Here is a 14,339-nt window from a genome sequence, read left to right as displayed (position 1 = left end):
GGGGTCAGCATGGAAGATTTGTTGGTAGTCAAGCGAGTCAACCTACCACAAGCTCGGCAAAGACATGGTTAGTGCAGCAGCCGATGCCAGGTGGTCCTGAGGATGGGACTGTTATCCCTAGTTTTGGTTGTCACGTGGCGTCATATATATGGGTCGAGAAGGAGCAAAATGTTTTGCGGTGTTTGAGTAGGACATAGTTGTGTTCTGAATTGGTTAATTGGTGAGGTTGTCTTCCATAGGAGCACCTCGAATCGATTGATGGCAGTTGGTTGTCTCACTTACCCGGGATTATGTTTAAGCGTCTTGATTGATCGTTGATTTCTGCTTTTGTTGAGAGATGGAAGCCAGATACGAACACATTTCATATGCCATTTGGGGAGATCACGATCATGCTGCACGGTGTGTACTATATTCTTGGGCTTCGTGTCTATGGTTCCATGGTTACCACTACCCCTAGCACGGACGCCCTACGAGACGCGTGCTCGGTTACCATGGATATGACTGCGAATGAGTTGAATGAGAAATGCGGTACTAAGACGATTTGGCAAGGTAGTGGGGTGCTGACTGAGAGGATTTTTGGTACGACGTTGGAGGCTCAGAGGCCCTTAAGTGTCCATTATGCTGCATACATGTGGTTAGTGCTTGGAGGATCACTATTTTTAGACAAGAGTGGTTGTAACACCCCCAAATCTCCCTCTACGGAAATACTAGTATAATACGTATAATTATACCGTAGAGATAGACTTAGGCGTATTACCGCCGCGTGATTACGTAAAGCTACTCAAACTCACTAAATAAACCAATACTTTGCAGCGGAAACTTCAAAACTCTTCTTTATTAATAATAACTATAAATAGAAACCAATGTCATGAGTACTCAATTTAAATACAAGACCAAAATTCCTAATTTAGTGAAACCAAATCCCGGGACTCCAATGCATCAATTTATTCACTCCACCTGAAATAACACTGCTTACCATTACGGTAAATAGGGCGAACCAAAACAAATAAGAAGTACGGGTTAGCAAAATATGCTAAGTACGGTAAGTGTAAGATAATTAAACTCAACTTATTTGCAAACATGCTTTTGAAATCAATTCCAATAATTAATCCAATAAATTCAAAACTCATGATTCAAAAGTGATTCTCAATATTCCAATATCCATAACCAATAAAACCAATATCAATTATTTAAAACCAATTCCTCATAATAAACCAATAAAACCAATTAAACCAATTTCTCTCCCAAGTGTGCACACCCCCCAAGCTAGTCTCCTTATGTAACAAGGCTATTCTTGAGGAAAGACCCGGTCATACAAAGTCCAAGGCCTTATCAATAAACCAAATCCGCATAGTGGGATTACCAACATGCTTATAAAGCATAAATAATAATAAATCAATGATTCAATAAATTCTCTTTTAAATCCAATAATTCAACCTTTAATAATAATAATCCAAACCCTTTTTTTTTTTATAAATCCAACATGCTTTCAAAACCAATCCTTTTTAAACATGAATAATAAATTAATTAATCAAAACATGTTATAAAAATCAATACTCCAATTTAATTATTAAAACCAATCTTTTAAACATACTTTTATTTCATAAACCATAATTCAATTCAATTTAATTCAATCATCACAAGAAATCATTCAAACATGCTTATTCAAACCAATCTTTTTTTTCAAGGTATCTAACCACCTAACGTACCTTGATCCTCACTTAGCAAAAACACACAAAAGGAACCTCAAGATTCTTGATCGAACACACCCTATAAATAAATATAACCTTAATCAATATAAGGTTAACAAATAATCACAAATAATGAAATTAAAAACCCCCCAACTATATGTACATGAACCTTTTAAATTAATTTTCATAAACATCATTAAAAATCTAATTTTATATAATTAAAACTACTCATAATAATTTTTATAAATTCCCCATAATAATAATAATAATTATTATTATTATTGAATAAGAGAAGAGAAGAAGAAAAGATAAGAAACCAAGGAAAAGAGAAGAATTGGATTTTCGTTGGAAAGAATAGGCAGAACTTGCAGAGGCTATAACTCCTTTGATATAACTCCGAATTGGGTGATTCTTGATCCTAACTTCAAGGATTTTTCAAGAGGAACAATCTTCTGTGAAACAGCAATACCCCCAAAACTGACCAGAAGTGCCCGAAAATTGGCTTCAAAGATAAACGGGATGATTTGTGTAAAAAGAAGAGAAGAAAAGAAGAGAATTGGTGTGAAGAATGTGAGAGGTATGGAGGGGTATTTATAGGCTAGCTCATGCAATAATTATAGCAAGAGAATGTGGGAAGAATTATGGCAAGTAGGGTTTAAGGGATTACTTGGAGAAGTGAGTAAAGATTTGAGGAAAGTTTTGATATTAAAGAGATTAATTGTGTATAATTGAATATGGAAGGTATGTATGTCATGAAAAATATAAAGGAAATTGGAATTACTTGGGGAATAATTAAGAAGAATGAATGGCAAGAAAATATGATGATTGGATATTAAAAGATGGAGAATTAGAATTAAGGAAAATAGGAGATTTTGGGAGATAATTAAAAATATAATTTTACCAATTAAATTCCCCTAAAATATTTCATGAGGGCCGAAAATATGGAGCTTACCATAGCTCTAATTTTTGGATTCCTCTATATATATTTAGGAAGATTTTGCTCGGTTTTTAAGGAATAAAATAATTGTATAAATAATATAGAATAATAATTAAATAAATAATTAATTAAATACCAATTATTTACCAATAAATAACCAAGAAAAATAAGATTTTCCATACATGGAAAATCCGAAAATCCTAGCTAGTTATTAGGTAATTTTGGCCATAATAGTTAATTAATTAAAAAAATTATTTTGCTTTAATTAAAATATCCGAAATATGTAAATAATCCGGTTTTTAAAATAGGATAAATGGATAATAAATCTTATCCAAAATAATAATTTGTTTTTAAAATACTTTTGGCGCCAAAATTCAAATATCATTTTGGCTCCAAGATTTAAATAGTAAGTTGAATTACTAAAATACCATTTTTAGAAAATAATAATAAATTAATTAATTAGGAAAATACATATAAAAATACGGGGTATTACAGTGGTAACCGGACTCATCATTCCTTCCTCCACGAGCTTGTTGTTGAAGGTGTCCTTATTAATGAGTACTCTTGGGGTGCAGCTACTTTAGCTTACTTGTATCGGTAATTGGGTACGGCATCATGAAAAGATGCTGATTCGATTGTTGGTTGTCTCACACTTCTATAAGCGTGGATTTACGAGTACTTTCCGTGCTTTCGCCCTCAGCAGGGTACCTTGACGAGGAACCTTAATATACCTCGAGCGTCTTCTTGGGATGTTGGAGCGGGATGCCCTAGCAAGAACATGGAGTGCCTTCTATCTTTTCGTGCTAGACTGGATGCGCTGACTGACATTGAGGTTAACTGGCTCCCGTATGGAGTTGATATTGCACGACACGTGCTAACCACTTTATTTATTGGCTGCATCCAATACCGTAACATCATTGAGCCGTACATGCCTCATCGAGTGGTTCGACAACTTGGATTCGTGCAAGACATTCCAAGGAGCATTATCATGTCAGAGAAGGCCAAGAGACTGACCAACTTGAAGATGTCCCGGATAGAGTTCCCGACCAACATGACATCTGTGATGTGGTCTAGGATTGTCCCTGGTTCGTCTTTCAGTGTAGTTTTAGGTGCCCTCAGCAGACTTAGTCCTAGAGCTCCTATGGTTGTGCCTGGTTACATGCAGTGGTTGTACAAATTTTCTCACCCTCGTGTATCTCCTGGTTCAGGAGTTGGAAGCAATCTACCTGAGAGAACTAACACGGATTATGTAAGTTGTTGTGTTTTATTATACTATTATTTCTATTTCTAGTAATTGTAATTTCTATAACATGTTGTTGTCTTATTTGCAGTGGATGAGTCTGTCCATGGAGATTCACCAAAGAGCACAGGACGAGTATCCTCACATGTCGCGTGAATTAAGGGCAATGACTAAGCAGCTGGTATTTGATAGGAAGTCGAAGATGGGGTTGTAGATTACTGTTTATTCGCATTAGTGATTGCATTTTCAGTACTTGTCTTAACTATTTTATATTTCTTTTTATTTAGCATGTAATGTAAGAATTGGACACTTTTATATTTTGTTTTGTTGGAACTTAGTTTAATTAGTGTTATTAATCTATATTACATAGCTACAAATGTTCAAACTTAATGATGAATAGACAATAATTAATTACATAAATAAGTTTACTACCTAATTAATGCATCCCACATGTTCCTTCTAACTTCATATTGTTGATCCCATCTATCAACACTTTGCTCGTGGTTCTCAGTCCACCAGCCTGTGATTGGCGGCAGAGGTGAATCAGGTGCAAGATCAAGACGTATGAAATGTGACCCACCAACTGTAGTGATCACGAACTCTCTACTGGGTGCCCTGACCCCATTTCTTGCCCTCAACGGTAACACCGTAATGCATGGGTAGTAGCAAGTTGGTACTAGGCCTACACCGAGACAAATAACCCTACGTTGAACCAAGTAGCAATAGGAAATAGATCTTGAATTGTTACCATCCAATGCCGCTCCCCAACCGCCCCATCATCCCATCGAATACGATCTATATTCATCCAAAGTCTTCTAATCCCGTAAATCCGTTCGTACAACATAGGATGACCAGCGATCTCGTTTGCTATTGCTTCCCGAGTGTCATACCATTGCGCTTGATCACTAAAGAAGAAGTTGGCCACACAACGAAAGGCACAGTTCCTATCACCAATGACATCCTTCCATGCCATGATGTAAGGCAACATCGGTCCCGAAAGCAAGTGAAAATACCTGCATTGACTAATGTCACATGGATCTTCTGCACAAAAAAAAAAAGTCATTTAATAGCAACGCTACAAGATAAAATACATTTAATTCATAAAATTAATAGTCATTTATTAGTACCTGTTTGTTGGTTACCACCACATTGAGTGTTTCGACGGTTTACATGCTCGAAATAACTTTGATCACGCCTGGTATCATTGTTCCTCCATCGACCTCGAACGTTGAGGTTTACATGTGGTTCTTCAAGGTTTGTATGATCCGGAAGCAACTCCTCTTCAATGATGCGAGACACATTTCGAAGTACAGCAGGATCACTATCAATGTCTTCATCAACCAGGGAACGAAAAATGTGCAGCTTCCTTGGTCGAATTGTTAACCAATTCAGGAATGTTAACACCATCACCAATAACCAAGGTCTTCCAGAAAGGATGAATTTGCCTGGTATACAAGCATGTTTTTGCAACTAGCGAATCATGTATCTGGCAAGCACATGGTCACACGCATTGCACATCCACAACGCTCATACACCTGGTAACTCAACTCACGCATCCTTGTCGTCTCATCATCGAGTACTTTCAAACAATGTTGAGACACTTTGCCATTTATACGTGACAGTGGCAATTGTCTGTACTTCTCACCAATTTTAGATCTTGAAACCTCCAAGCCATTGCAAATTGCAATGATTTGATTACTAATATGACAATGTACTCGGGCCCATACGGTATCCAAAGAACCTGCCATTGATTCAGATTATTAAAAACAATATAATTTTTTTTTAAAGATTACATTAACGACGCAAAGACAACAATTGCTATAGTAAAACAACGAACTTGTCGATCGATGATTCAAACCACGTCTTCACTGTTGAATGTTGGCTCTCTACTCTACAGTTACTTGTGTTATCAAATTGAAGAACTTGGTTCGTCCAACAGGTCACAAATTTGGTTTTATGACAAAGCCATGTTCTCTCAACATAAAGAATCACTGCCGGAAAACTAGCCCACCTAGCTTTCATTGTAGCTAGAGCAATATCATTCTCCGCCTCGGATATAGCATCCATGATACATTTCCATTTGCCATTTTTAAACTCGCACCAATATTCTTGTTTTTGAACATATCAGTTACCCTAGCCTCCACATCTTTGTTAATGTTCCATCGACAGAGTAAATGCGACGTCCTTGGAAACACTTTTCTCAAAGCCGTACAGAGGCCAAGTTCACGGTCTGACAAAAATACCGCTGGATCTTTATCAAACCCAATCAACTCCCTTAATCTCTACAACACCCACCGATAGTTAGTCGTGCACTCGTTGCACACAAACACATAACCAACTAGGAAATTCTGGTTTGTCGGTGTTACACCTACTATCTTAAAGAACGACATCCCATATCGGTTGGTCTTGTAAGCCGAATCCATACCTATTACATGTGGGTATGTGCGGAGTATGTTCACCATGATTGGGTGGACCATAAATGCATGTTGCAGGACGCCGAGGTCATCAGCCATGACCCAGTAAATATACTTACTCTGTCGCGCCAAATGAAGAAATTTTTGAACAACTCCTCTGCCTTCAGACATCTCCGTCCTCAAGTCATTTCGGCAATTGTAAATGTGTCTGATGTTTGGATGATCATTAGGAAATTGCTCTGTAATAGTGGCCATGATGTTATGTGGCGCAACCTTGGACTTTGTCATGTCACGCACAACTTTTTTTGCACCCGAGCTCAATCCGCTAACTTTACAATGACCCTCCTGATACACAATCATGGGATGGTTGGGTCCTGGTTTCATCATTTTTTGCACGGATCTTCCAACTGTCAGTGATGAATTCATAATATATCTTGATGTAGAAAGGCTAAGCATTAGCTTTGGTTTTTGGGTCCTTCCGTATCGTGTTCTCCAAATCTCTCGGCTTGCTCTTCCATCCCCGATCACACTTTAAATATCGATACGGCCGACCATCTCTGGTTTGTTGTAAGACGATTTCACCAAAATAAATCCCAGATTTATGGCAACAACATCCTCCCATTTAACTACATCATCAAACGTTGGAAATAACGTGTCCGTGACAAAATACACTATAATTCACACCATCACAGCCGTCTTCAGATTCCAAACCCTATAAAAATAAAATAAACAAAACAATGGTCTCAGACATTATGTTCTTTTTTATTATATTAATAATAATAATTATAAAACAATATTAGAACTGAAAATATCACTATTCACATAATAATAATAATAATAATAATAATAATAATAATAATAATAATAATAACATTAATACTAATAAAAACAATAATAACATTAATACTAATTACAACAACAATAATAATATTAATACTAATTATTCAAATTATCAAAATATTAATAATAACCACATTAAAAATTATAATACTAATAAGAAGATTAAGTTAATAAATTTAATTAATTCAAAAATAAATATTAATAATATTAACAATAATAACATTAATACTAATAATTACTATAATAAAAACATTAATACTAATTACTAGAACAATAATAACATTATTACTAATTACTCTAATTATCAAAAACATAATAATAACGATAATAAAACTTATAATACTAATACGAATATTACTTTAATAAATTTAATTAATTCCAAAAAAAAAAAAAAAAAACTGAAAAACAGACATCCGCCTAAAAAAATCGGATCCACCTAAATTTTAGGCGGATCTCCACATCCGCCTAGAATTTCCTCATCTGTCTAGGTGGATCCGAAAATTTTAGATGGATCCACCTAGGTGGATCTGATTGTTTTGGGCGGATGTCTGTTTTCCAAAAAAAAAAAAATGACGACTTACAGAATCCTCCGACAACATCTTCGGAGTACGAATGTTGCCGTTGTCCATTGTCTTAAATTCGTCGCAAAAACTTCATAATTTTTTTTTTAAAAAAAAAACGTTTTTTTGGTGGTGAATCGAAAAAAGTGGGGTTGGATGTCGTGGAGACCGATGTGGTGGGCTTGGGATTTTTCTTAACCACATGGTACAAATTAGAGGGGTCGATATGATATAATAATGGCCATGACCCACAAAGGACCATTTTATAGTACAACTTGTAAAAAGGGCAAAATTGTCCATTCATGTGAAAAAGGGAGCGTTCTCTTGTAAAAGGGGAGCGACGTTTAGCAGCTCACTTCTGGTTGTTTCATGTACACTTCCTCCTCCAATTCACCACTAAGAAATGCTGTTTTTACATCCATTTGGTTAATTACAAGGTCATGAATCACCGCGAGAGCTATCAATAACCTTATGGTTGTTATTCTTGCCACTGGAGCATATATATCAAAGTAATCAATACCGTGAATTTGCTTGTACCCTTGGACCACTAATCGGGCCTTGTACATTTCAACAATTCCATCAATCCTTAATTTTCTTTTGAAATTCCATTTACAACCTAAAAGTATTTTCAATGCAATGTCGGACACCTTATTTGATATATATCAAAATGTGGAAAGTGCAAAGGAGCTTTGGGATACTCTTGAATCAAAGTACTTGGCCGAAGATGCTTCAAGTAAGAAATTTCTTGTTAGTAGTTTTAATAATTATAAAATGGTTGATAGTAGGCCGGTTATGGAGCAATTCCATGAGGTTCAACAAATCTTTGGCCAAATAAGACAGCATAACATGATTATGGATGAATCTATTGCGGTTGCATCTATAATTGACAAATTACCCTTATCTTGGAAAGAGACTAAAAATTCCTTAAAGCACCAAAAGGAGGATATGTCTCTAGAACAATTGGGTGCTCATCTTCGTATTGAGGAGGGCATTCGATTGCAAGATGGAAATAAGGAGACCAAGGAAAATGGTACTCCGGCTTCCACCATCAATATGATGGAGGAAGGACAAGTGAACCAATCAGCAAATACAATGAACATTTTTTTTTTTTTTACAAACAGCAAGCATGGACCATACATTTGAAAGATTTAACACCCACAATGAACGACGTCGTATCATTTCCGTTTCTCACCTTTATTTTGATATATTCAAGTAGGTGTCTCAAATCAGGACTTTTATGAAATGCAAAAGGACCAAGGTAAAATAAGGGTGTAAGAATATGTTTAGCCTTGTAGTGGTACAGATGGAAAATTAGTAAAGCACATTAGTAGTACATTCATATCACACATCTCCAACATTAAACTTGACATACACTTCTCTTTCTTTTTTTTTCTATTTTTTTTTTTTTTTTTTTTTTTTTTTTTTTTTTTTTTTGTTTTTTAGTCTCAGAACTCTTAATGCTTTGTCTTTGTCAAATAGTTTTTGTAGCGAGTGTTCGACCAGTGACTCCCGGTCCAATTGGCCCAAGGCACTAGGTTTTAAGATACCCCTACGGATCTACTTACTCGAACTACTTAAGCACGAGATAAAAACATCACACATACATAACTAGGTTTTAAACTTTTTTTTTTTTTAAATCCAGACATTGCTACGCAGAGCTTTCAAATCTGAAACTTTACATTAGAACACCACCAAATAATGACAACCACCACTCCACTTTACATCGCAGTTTAACAATATGCTTTACTAATCCCAAAAGGTGTTTTAATTGTGTTTCTGGATAGAGGCACATTTGTGACTTTTATACGATAATAAAACAAACTTAAGCTCAAATTGGCTCACTAGTGGATGATGTTTATGGTAGGCTTTGAGACATGATAAAATTATTAGTGAGAAACAAAAACTTTTTACTAATCCTACCAAAAAGGGGTTTAAGCTATCTTTCATGTCTGTAATCCACAGCATGCAATATATAAAAGACAATTTTTTTTTTAATTTGCTGATTAGCCCAAAGTTCCATTATTTATTCACGAAACTAGCAATCTAAATTAACAGAATTTTAATCTAAAATTCGACAGCACCTTCTCTAAATTAGGAATAATCCACTCAACAATGAGTTATTTTAATCATTGTATTTACAGCCATATATCCATTCAAATAGCATTTTCTCCATAAAAACTAAGCCAATTTCATTTATTCAATGCTCCCCCGCATTTAAACTTTTCATTGTCCCAATGAAAACAAAGTTAAAAAGGGAAAGAGAAACTTAGTTGGTTTCTGGGAACGTTCTGAACATCTGATCTTCTTTTATGTTCATTGTCGTTGTGCCTCTTGCTCCATTCATTGATCTTCAGATTTTAAGTATTGATGATACTCTGGCAAGTCATGATGTATTTGAATGTATGCATATGTCTGCAAGAAAGATCAGCTTACAACAAGTAAATAGATAAACACTACCTAAAAAAAATAAATAAATAAAATAAAATAAAAACAGAAGAGCAGAAAGCAAAATAAATAAAAAAATTATTCTTGGGTTGCCTCCCAAGAAGCGCCTAATTTATGTCGTTGGCTCGACATTCATCTCTTCATGCTTGCTCGAAGAATATGTCTTCAATCATGGTCACATAAGCTTGATCATAGAATGGTTTTAACCTGTGACCATTAACCTTGAAGACTTTGTTGGTATTAAAATCTTTGATTTCTACTGCACCATGAGGAAAACCATTAGTAACAACAAAAGGGCCTAGCCATCTAGTTTGCAATTTTCCTGGAAATAGTTCCAAGTGAGCATTAAAAAGAAGAATTTTCTGTCCAACCTAAAATGATTTCCTAGCTATGTTCTTATCATGGAAGACTTTGGTTTTGTCTTTATAGATTTTGGCATTTTCATGTGCCTCTAACCTCAATTCTTCCAGTTTAAGCAACTGTAATTTCCTCTCATTTCCAGCAAGGTCATAGTCTAAATTACATTGCTTTACGGCCCAAAAAGACTTATGCTCAATTTCTACAGGAAAGTGACATGCTTTACCCAAAACAATTCTAAATGGAGACATATCTAAAGGAGTTTTATATGCAGTTCTATATGCCCACAATGCATCACCTAATCGAAGACTCCAATCTTTCCTATTAGGATTAACCATTTTCTCAAGAATCGATTTTATTTCTCTGTTAGAAACTTCAGCTTGCCCACTAGTTTGAGGGTGGTATGCAGTAGCAACTCTATGGGTTACATGATATTTCTCCAAAAGTGCACTAAAGGTTTTGTTGCAAAAATGAGTCCCTCTATCACTTATGATGGCCTTAGGCATGTCAAATCAATTAAACATATGATCCTAACAAATTTAACAACTGTTTTAGCATCATCGGTTATCACAGCCTTTGCCTCTACCCATTTAGATACATAATCAACAGCAAGAATGATATAAACTTTACCAAAAGAAGAAGGAAAGGGACCCATAAAATCTATACCCCACACATCAAATATTTCACAAATAAAGATACCAGATTGAGGCATTTCATTTCTTTTAGACAGATTTTCAGTCTTTTGACAACGTTCACAAGATTTACAAAACAAATTTGCATCTTTGTAAATAGTAGGCCAATATAAACCACATTCAAGTACCTTATGAGCAGTCCTTTGAGGACCAAAATGCCCTCCACTTTCAAGATTATGACAAAAAGTAAGAATAGAAGCATATTCAAGTTTGTCGACACATCTCCTAATCATTTGGTCAGAAGATGATTTCCATAAATATGGATCATCCCACATATAATATTTAGAATCAGATATAATGTTATTCTTTTGAGCTTTAGTGAGTGTAGGGGGGAAATGTTCCAGTCACTAGATAATTAACAATATCAGCATACCAAGGAGTGTCAACACTATATAAATATGCAAGCTGCTCATCAGGAAAAAAATTAGTTATTAAAGGCCAATCCTCCCTGGGTACAATTCTACTTAGATGGTCAGCAACTAGGTTTTCAACACCTTTTCTATCTCTAATTTCCACATTAAAGTCCTATAATAGAAGCATCCACCTAAGAAACTTAGGTGTTGAGTGACTCTTCTTTAACAAATATTTAAGAGTTGCATGATCAGAATAAACAATCACACGAGTGCCAAGTAAGTAGGGCCTAAACTTCTCTAAAGAAAAAACAACCGCATACATCTCTTTTTCAGTTACAGTGTAATTGCATTGGGTATAATCCAGTGATTTAGAAGCATAATGGATCACATAAGACTCTTTATCCTTCTTTTGCCTTAAAACTGCTCCTACAACCTTATTACTAGCATCACACATAATTTCAAAAGGTAAAGACCAATCAGGGGGTCTAATCACAGGAGCACTTGTCAATTTGTCTTTTAAATCATCAAAAGCCTTTTTGCATTCATCATTAAAGTAAAAACAACATCTTTAGCAAGCAAGGCACATAAAGGTGAAGCAATCTTAGAGAAATTTTGAATAAAGCGTCTATAAAAGCCAGCATGTCCTAAAAATGATCTAACTTCACGAACACATGTAGGATAAGGCAAAGAACTTATGGCATCAATTTTAGCTTTATCAACCTCTAAACCTTTGGCACTAACAATATGACCAAGAACTACACCTTGTTCAACCATAAAATGACATTTTTCAAAATTCAAAACAAGGTTAGTTTCAACACATCTTTTCAAAACTCGAGGTAAAGCATGAAGACATCTATAAAATGAATCACCAAACACAGTGAAATCATCCATAAACACCTCCATATATTGTTGAATTAAATCAGAAAACATACTCATCATGCATCTTTGAAAAGTTCCAGGAGCATTGCATAAACCAAAAGGCATTCTTCTAAAAGCGAAAGTACCAAAAGGACAAGTAAAAGTAGTTTTATCTTGATCTTCGAGAGCAATAGGCACTTGTGTGTAACCAGAATAACCATCAAGAAAATAGAAAAAAGATTATCCAACAAGCTTTTCTAACATTTAATCAATAAATGGAAGGGGAAAATGATCTTTTCTAGTAGCTTGATTAAGTTTCCTATAGTCAATACAAACTCTTCAACCATTAGAAACTCTAGTAGGGACAAGCTCTCCTTTATTATTTTCTACAATAGTTATTACACTCTTTTTAGGCACCACATGAATTGGACTTACCCATTGAGAATCAGAAATAGGGTAGATCACCCTTGCATCTAACCACTTTAAAATTTCCTTTTTAACTACTTCCATCATTGAAGGATTTAATCTACGTTGAGCCTCTCTAGTTGGTTTAGCATCATTTTCAAGAAAAATTTTATGGATGCACATGGCAGGACTAATGCCTTTTATGTCAACTAAAGTCCATCCTAAGGCTTCCTTGTGATTTTTAAGCAAATTCAATAATCTAGTCTCTTGAGATTCATTTAATGAACTTGAAATAATCACAGGTAAAGTCTCATTATCACCCAGATAAGCATACTTCAGATTAGAGGGAAGGGGTTTTAATTCTAATTCAGGTGGCTTAACAATAGAAGGAATCAATTTAGACACAACAGAAGGCAAAAAATTTTCGCAGCCATCGGAAACATCAGGTTCAAGCACATCAGATTCAATCACAGCAGACAAAGCTACAAAAGAATCAACCATTTCTTTTTTTTCAACATCACCAACCACACCATTTTCAAACAAATTTCCACACCACTCATCAAAAACATCCTGAGCCATCCAATCACATGCATCAAAAGAATCTATAGAACTAACATTATTGATATCATTAGGGTATTTCATAGCATCAAATATGTTGAATTTAATCAGTTCGCCATCAAATTTTATTGTCAAATTACCTTCATGAACATCAATTTTAGTCTTGGAAGTCTTTAGAAAAGGTTGACCCAACAATAAAGGAACACTATCAGAACTATCACCCATATCAAGCACATAAAAATCAGCAGGAAAACCTAATTCATTCACTTGAACAAGTACATCTTCTAAAACTCCCATAGGATATGCATTAGATCTATCAGCCAGTTGGATAACAACATTAGTCTTAGACAAAGGCCCCACATTCAAGGTATCATATACATATTTAGGCATGACATTGATTGAAGCACCTAAGTCTAGCATGCATCTTTCAAAAATAGAATTACCAATTTTACATGAAATAAAAACATGCTAAGATCCTTAAATTTTGGGGGGAAGTTTCTTTTGAATTACTGCTGAAATGTTTTCCCCCATACTTACCTTTTCAGAAGGCCGAAATTGTCTTTTATTAGTACAAAGTTCCTTAAGAAACTTTGCATAGCGTGGTACCTTCTTAATAGCATCAAGAAGAGAAATATTAACTTCAACTTTCCTAAAAGTCTCTAGAATTTCATTGTCCATAGCTTCTTTCTTAGCTTTAGCAAATCGAGAGGGGAAAGGGGGAACATCTTTAAAACGAGAAACATCAAAATTTGCATCAGAATTACCCTTCCCTACAGGTTCTTTCTCACTCTCTTTATCATGTTTTTCCTTACTCTCACCAACTACATCCTTAGGTCTGACTTTTACCTCTTTCTTTACTGCTCTATTCTTTATTTTAGGTTCCGTTAACTCTTTACCGCTCCTAAGTGTTACAACTTTAGCATGTTAATTTGGATTGGCAATTGTTTGAGAAGGAAGTGTATTCGAGAGTTGAGATTCCAAATTACTAA

The 14,339-nt window shown here is 35.1% G+C and overlaps 3 protein-coding genes across 4 annotated transcripts; all 3 read right to left on the bottom strand.

Annotated features, from left to right (window-relative positions):
• Window positions 1-4,200: 4,200 nt before the first annotated feature.
• Window positions 4,201-6,935, bottom strand: LOC145563679 (uncharacterized). Of its 2 annotated transcripts, XM_081624111.1 has the most exons (3): window positions 5,706-6,935; window positions 4,996-5,609; window positions 4,201-4,909 (listed from the first exon to the last, which is right to left on the bottom strand). In XM_081624111.1, the coding sequence occupies exons 2-3, from the start codon at window positions 5,273-5,275 to the stop codon at window positions 4,551-4,553; spliced, it is 639 nt and encodes a 212-aa protein (XP_081480237.1). In that variant the 5' UTR covers window positions 5,276-5,609; window positions 5,706-6,935; the 3' UTR covers window positions 4,201-4,550. The 2 variants fall into 2 exon arrangements, with proteins under 2 accessions (XP_081480237.1, XP_081480238.1); XM_081624112.1 differs by having other exon boundaries at window positions 4,201-4,906; window positions 4,996-6,935.
• LOC145564921 (protein FAR1-RELATED SEQUENCE 5-like) lies at window positions 5,347-8,248 on the bottom strand. The gene is made up of 5 exons (XM_081625077.1): window positions 8,039-8,248; window positions 6,967-6,994; window positions 6,241-6,689; window positions 5,970-6,150; window positions 5,347-5,609 (listed from the first exon to the last, which is right to left on the bottom strand). Exons 1-5 carry the CDS (start codon window positions 8,246-8,248, stop codon window positions 5,347-5,349), a joined length of 1,131 nt encoding a protein of 376 aa, XP_081481203.1.
• A 2,019-nt stretch (window positions 8,249-10,267) lies between these two features.
• On the bottom strand, window positions 10,268-11,983 carry LOC145564919 (uncharacterized). The gene is made up of 7 exons (XM_081625076.1): window positions 11,843-11,983; window positions 11,550-11,701; window positions 11,305-11,401; window positions 11,151-11,223; window positions 11,032-11,066; window positions 10,584-10,981; window positions 10,268-10,433 (listed from the first exon to the last, which is right to left on the bottom strand). The coding sequence occupies exons 1-7, from the start codon at window positions 11,981-11,983 to the stop codon at window positions 10,268-10,270; spliced, it is 1,062 nt and encodes a 353-aa protein (XP_081481202.1).
• Window positions 11,984-14,339: the final 2,356 nt, after the last annotated feature.

This window comes from Chenopodium album, chromosome 10, assembly GCF_948465745.1.
Source record: "Chenopodium album chromosome 10, dcCheAlbu1.1, whole genome shotgun sequence".
Lineage (NCBI taxonomy): Eukaryota > Viridiplantae > Streptophyta > Magnoliopsida > Caryophyllales > Amaranthaceae > Chenopodium > Chenopodium album.
The sequence above is the reverse complement of the archived record's forward strand: the minus strand, read 5'-3'. Positions and strand labels throughout refer to the sequence as shown.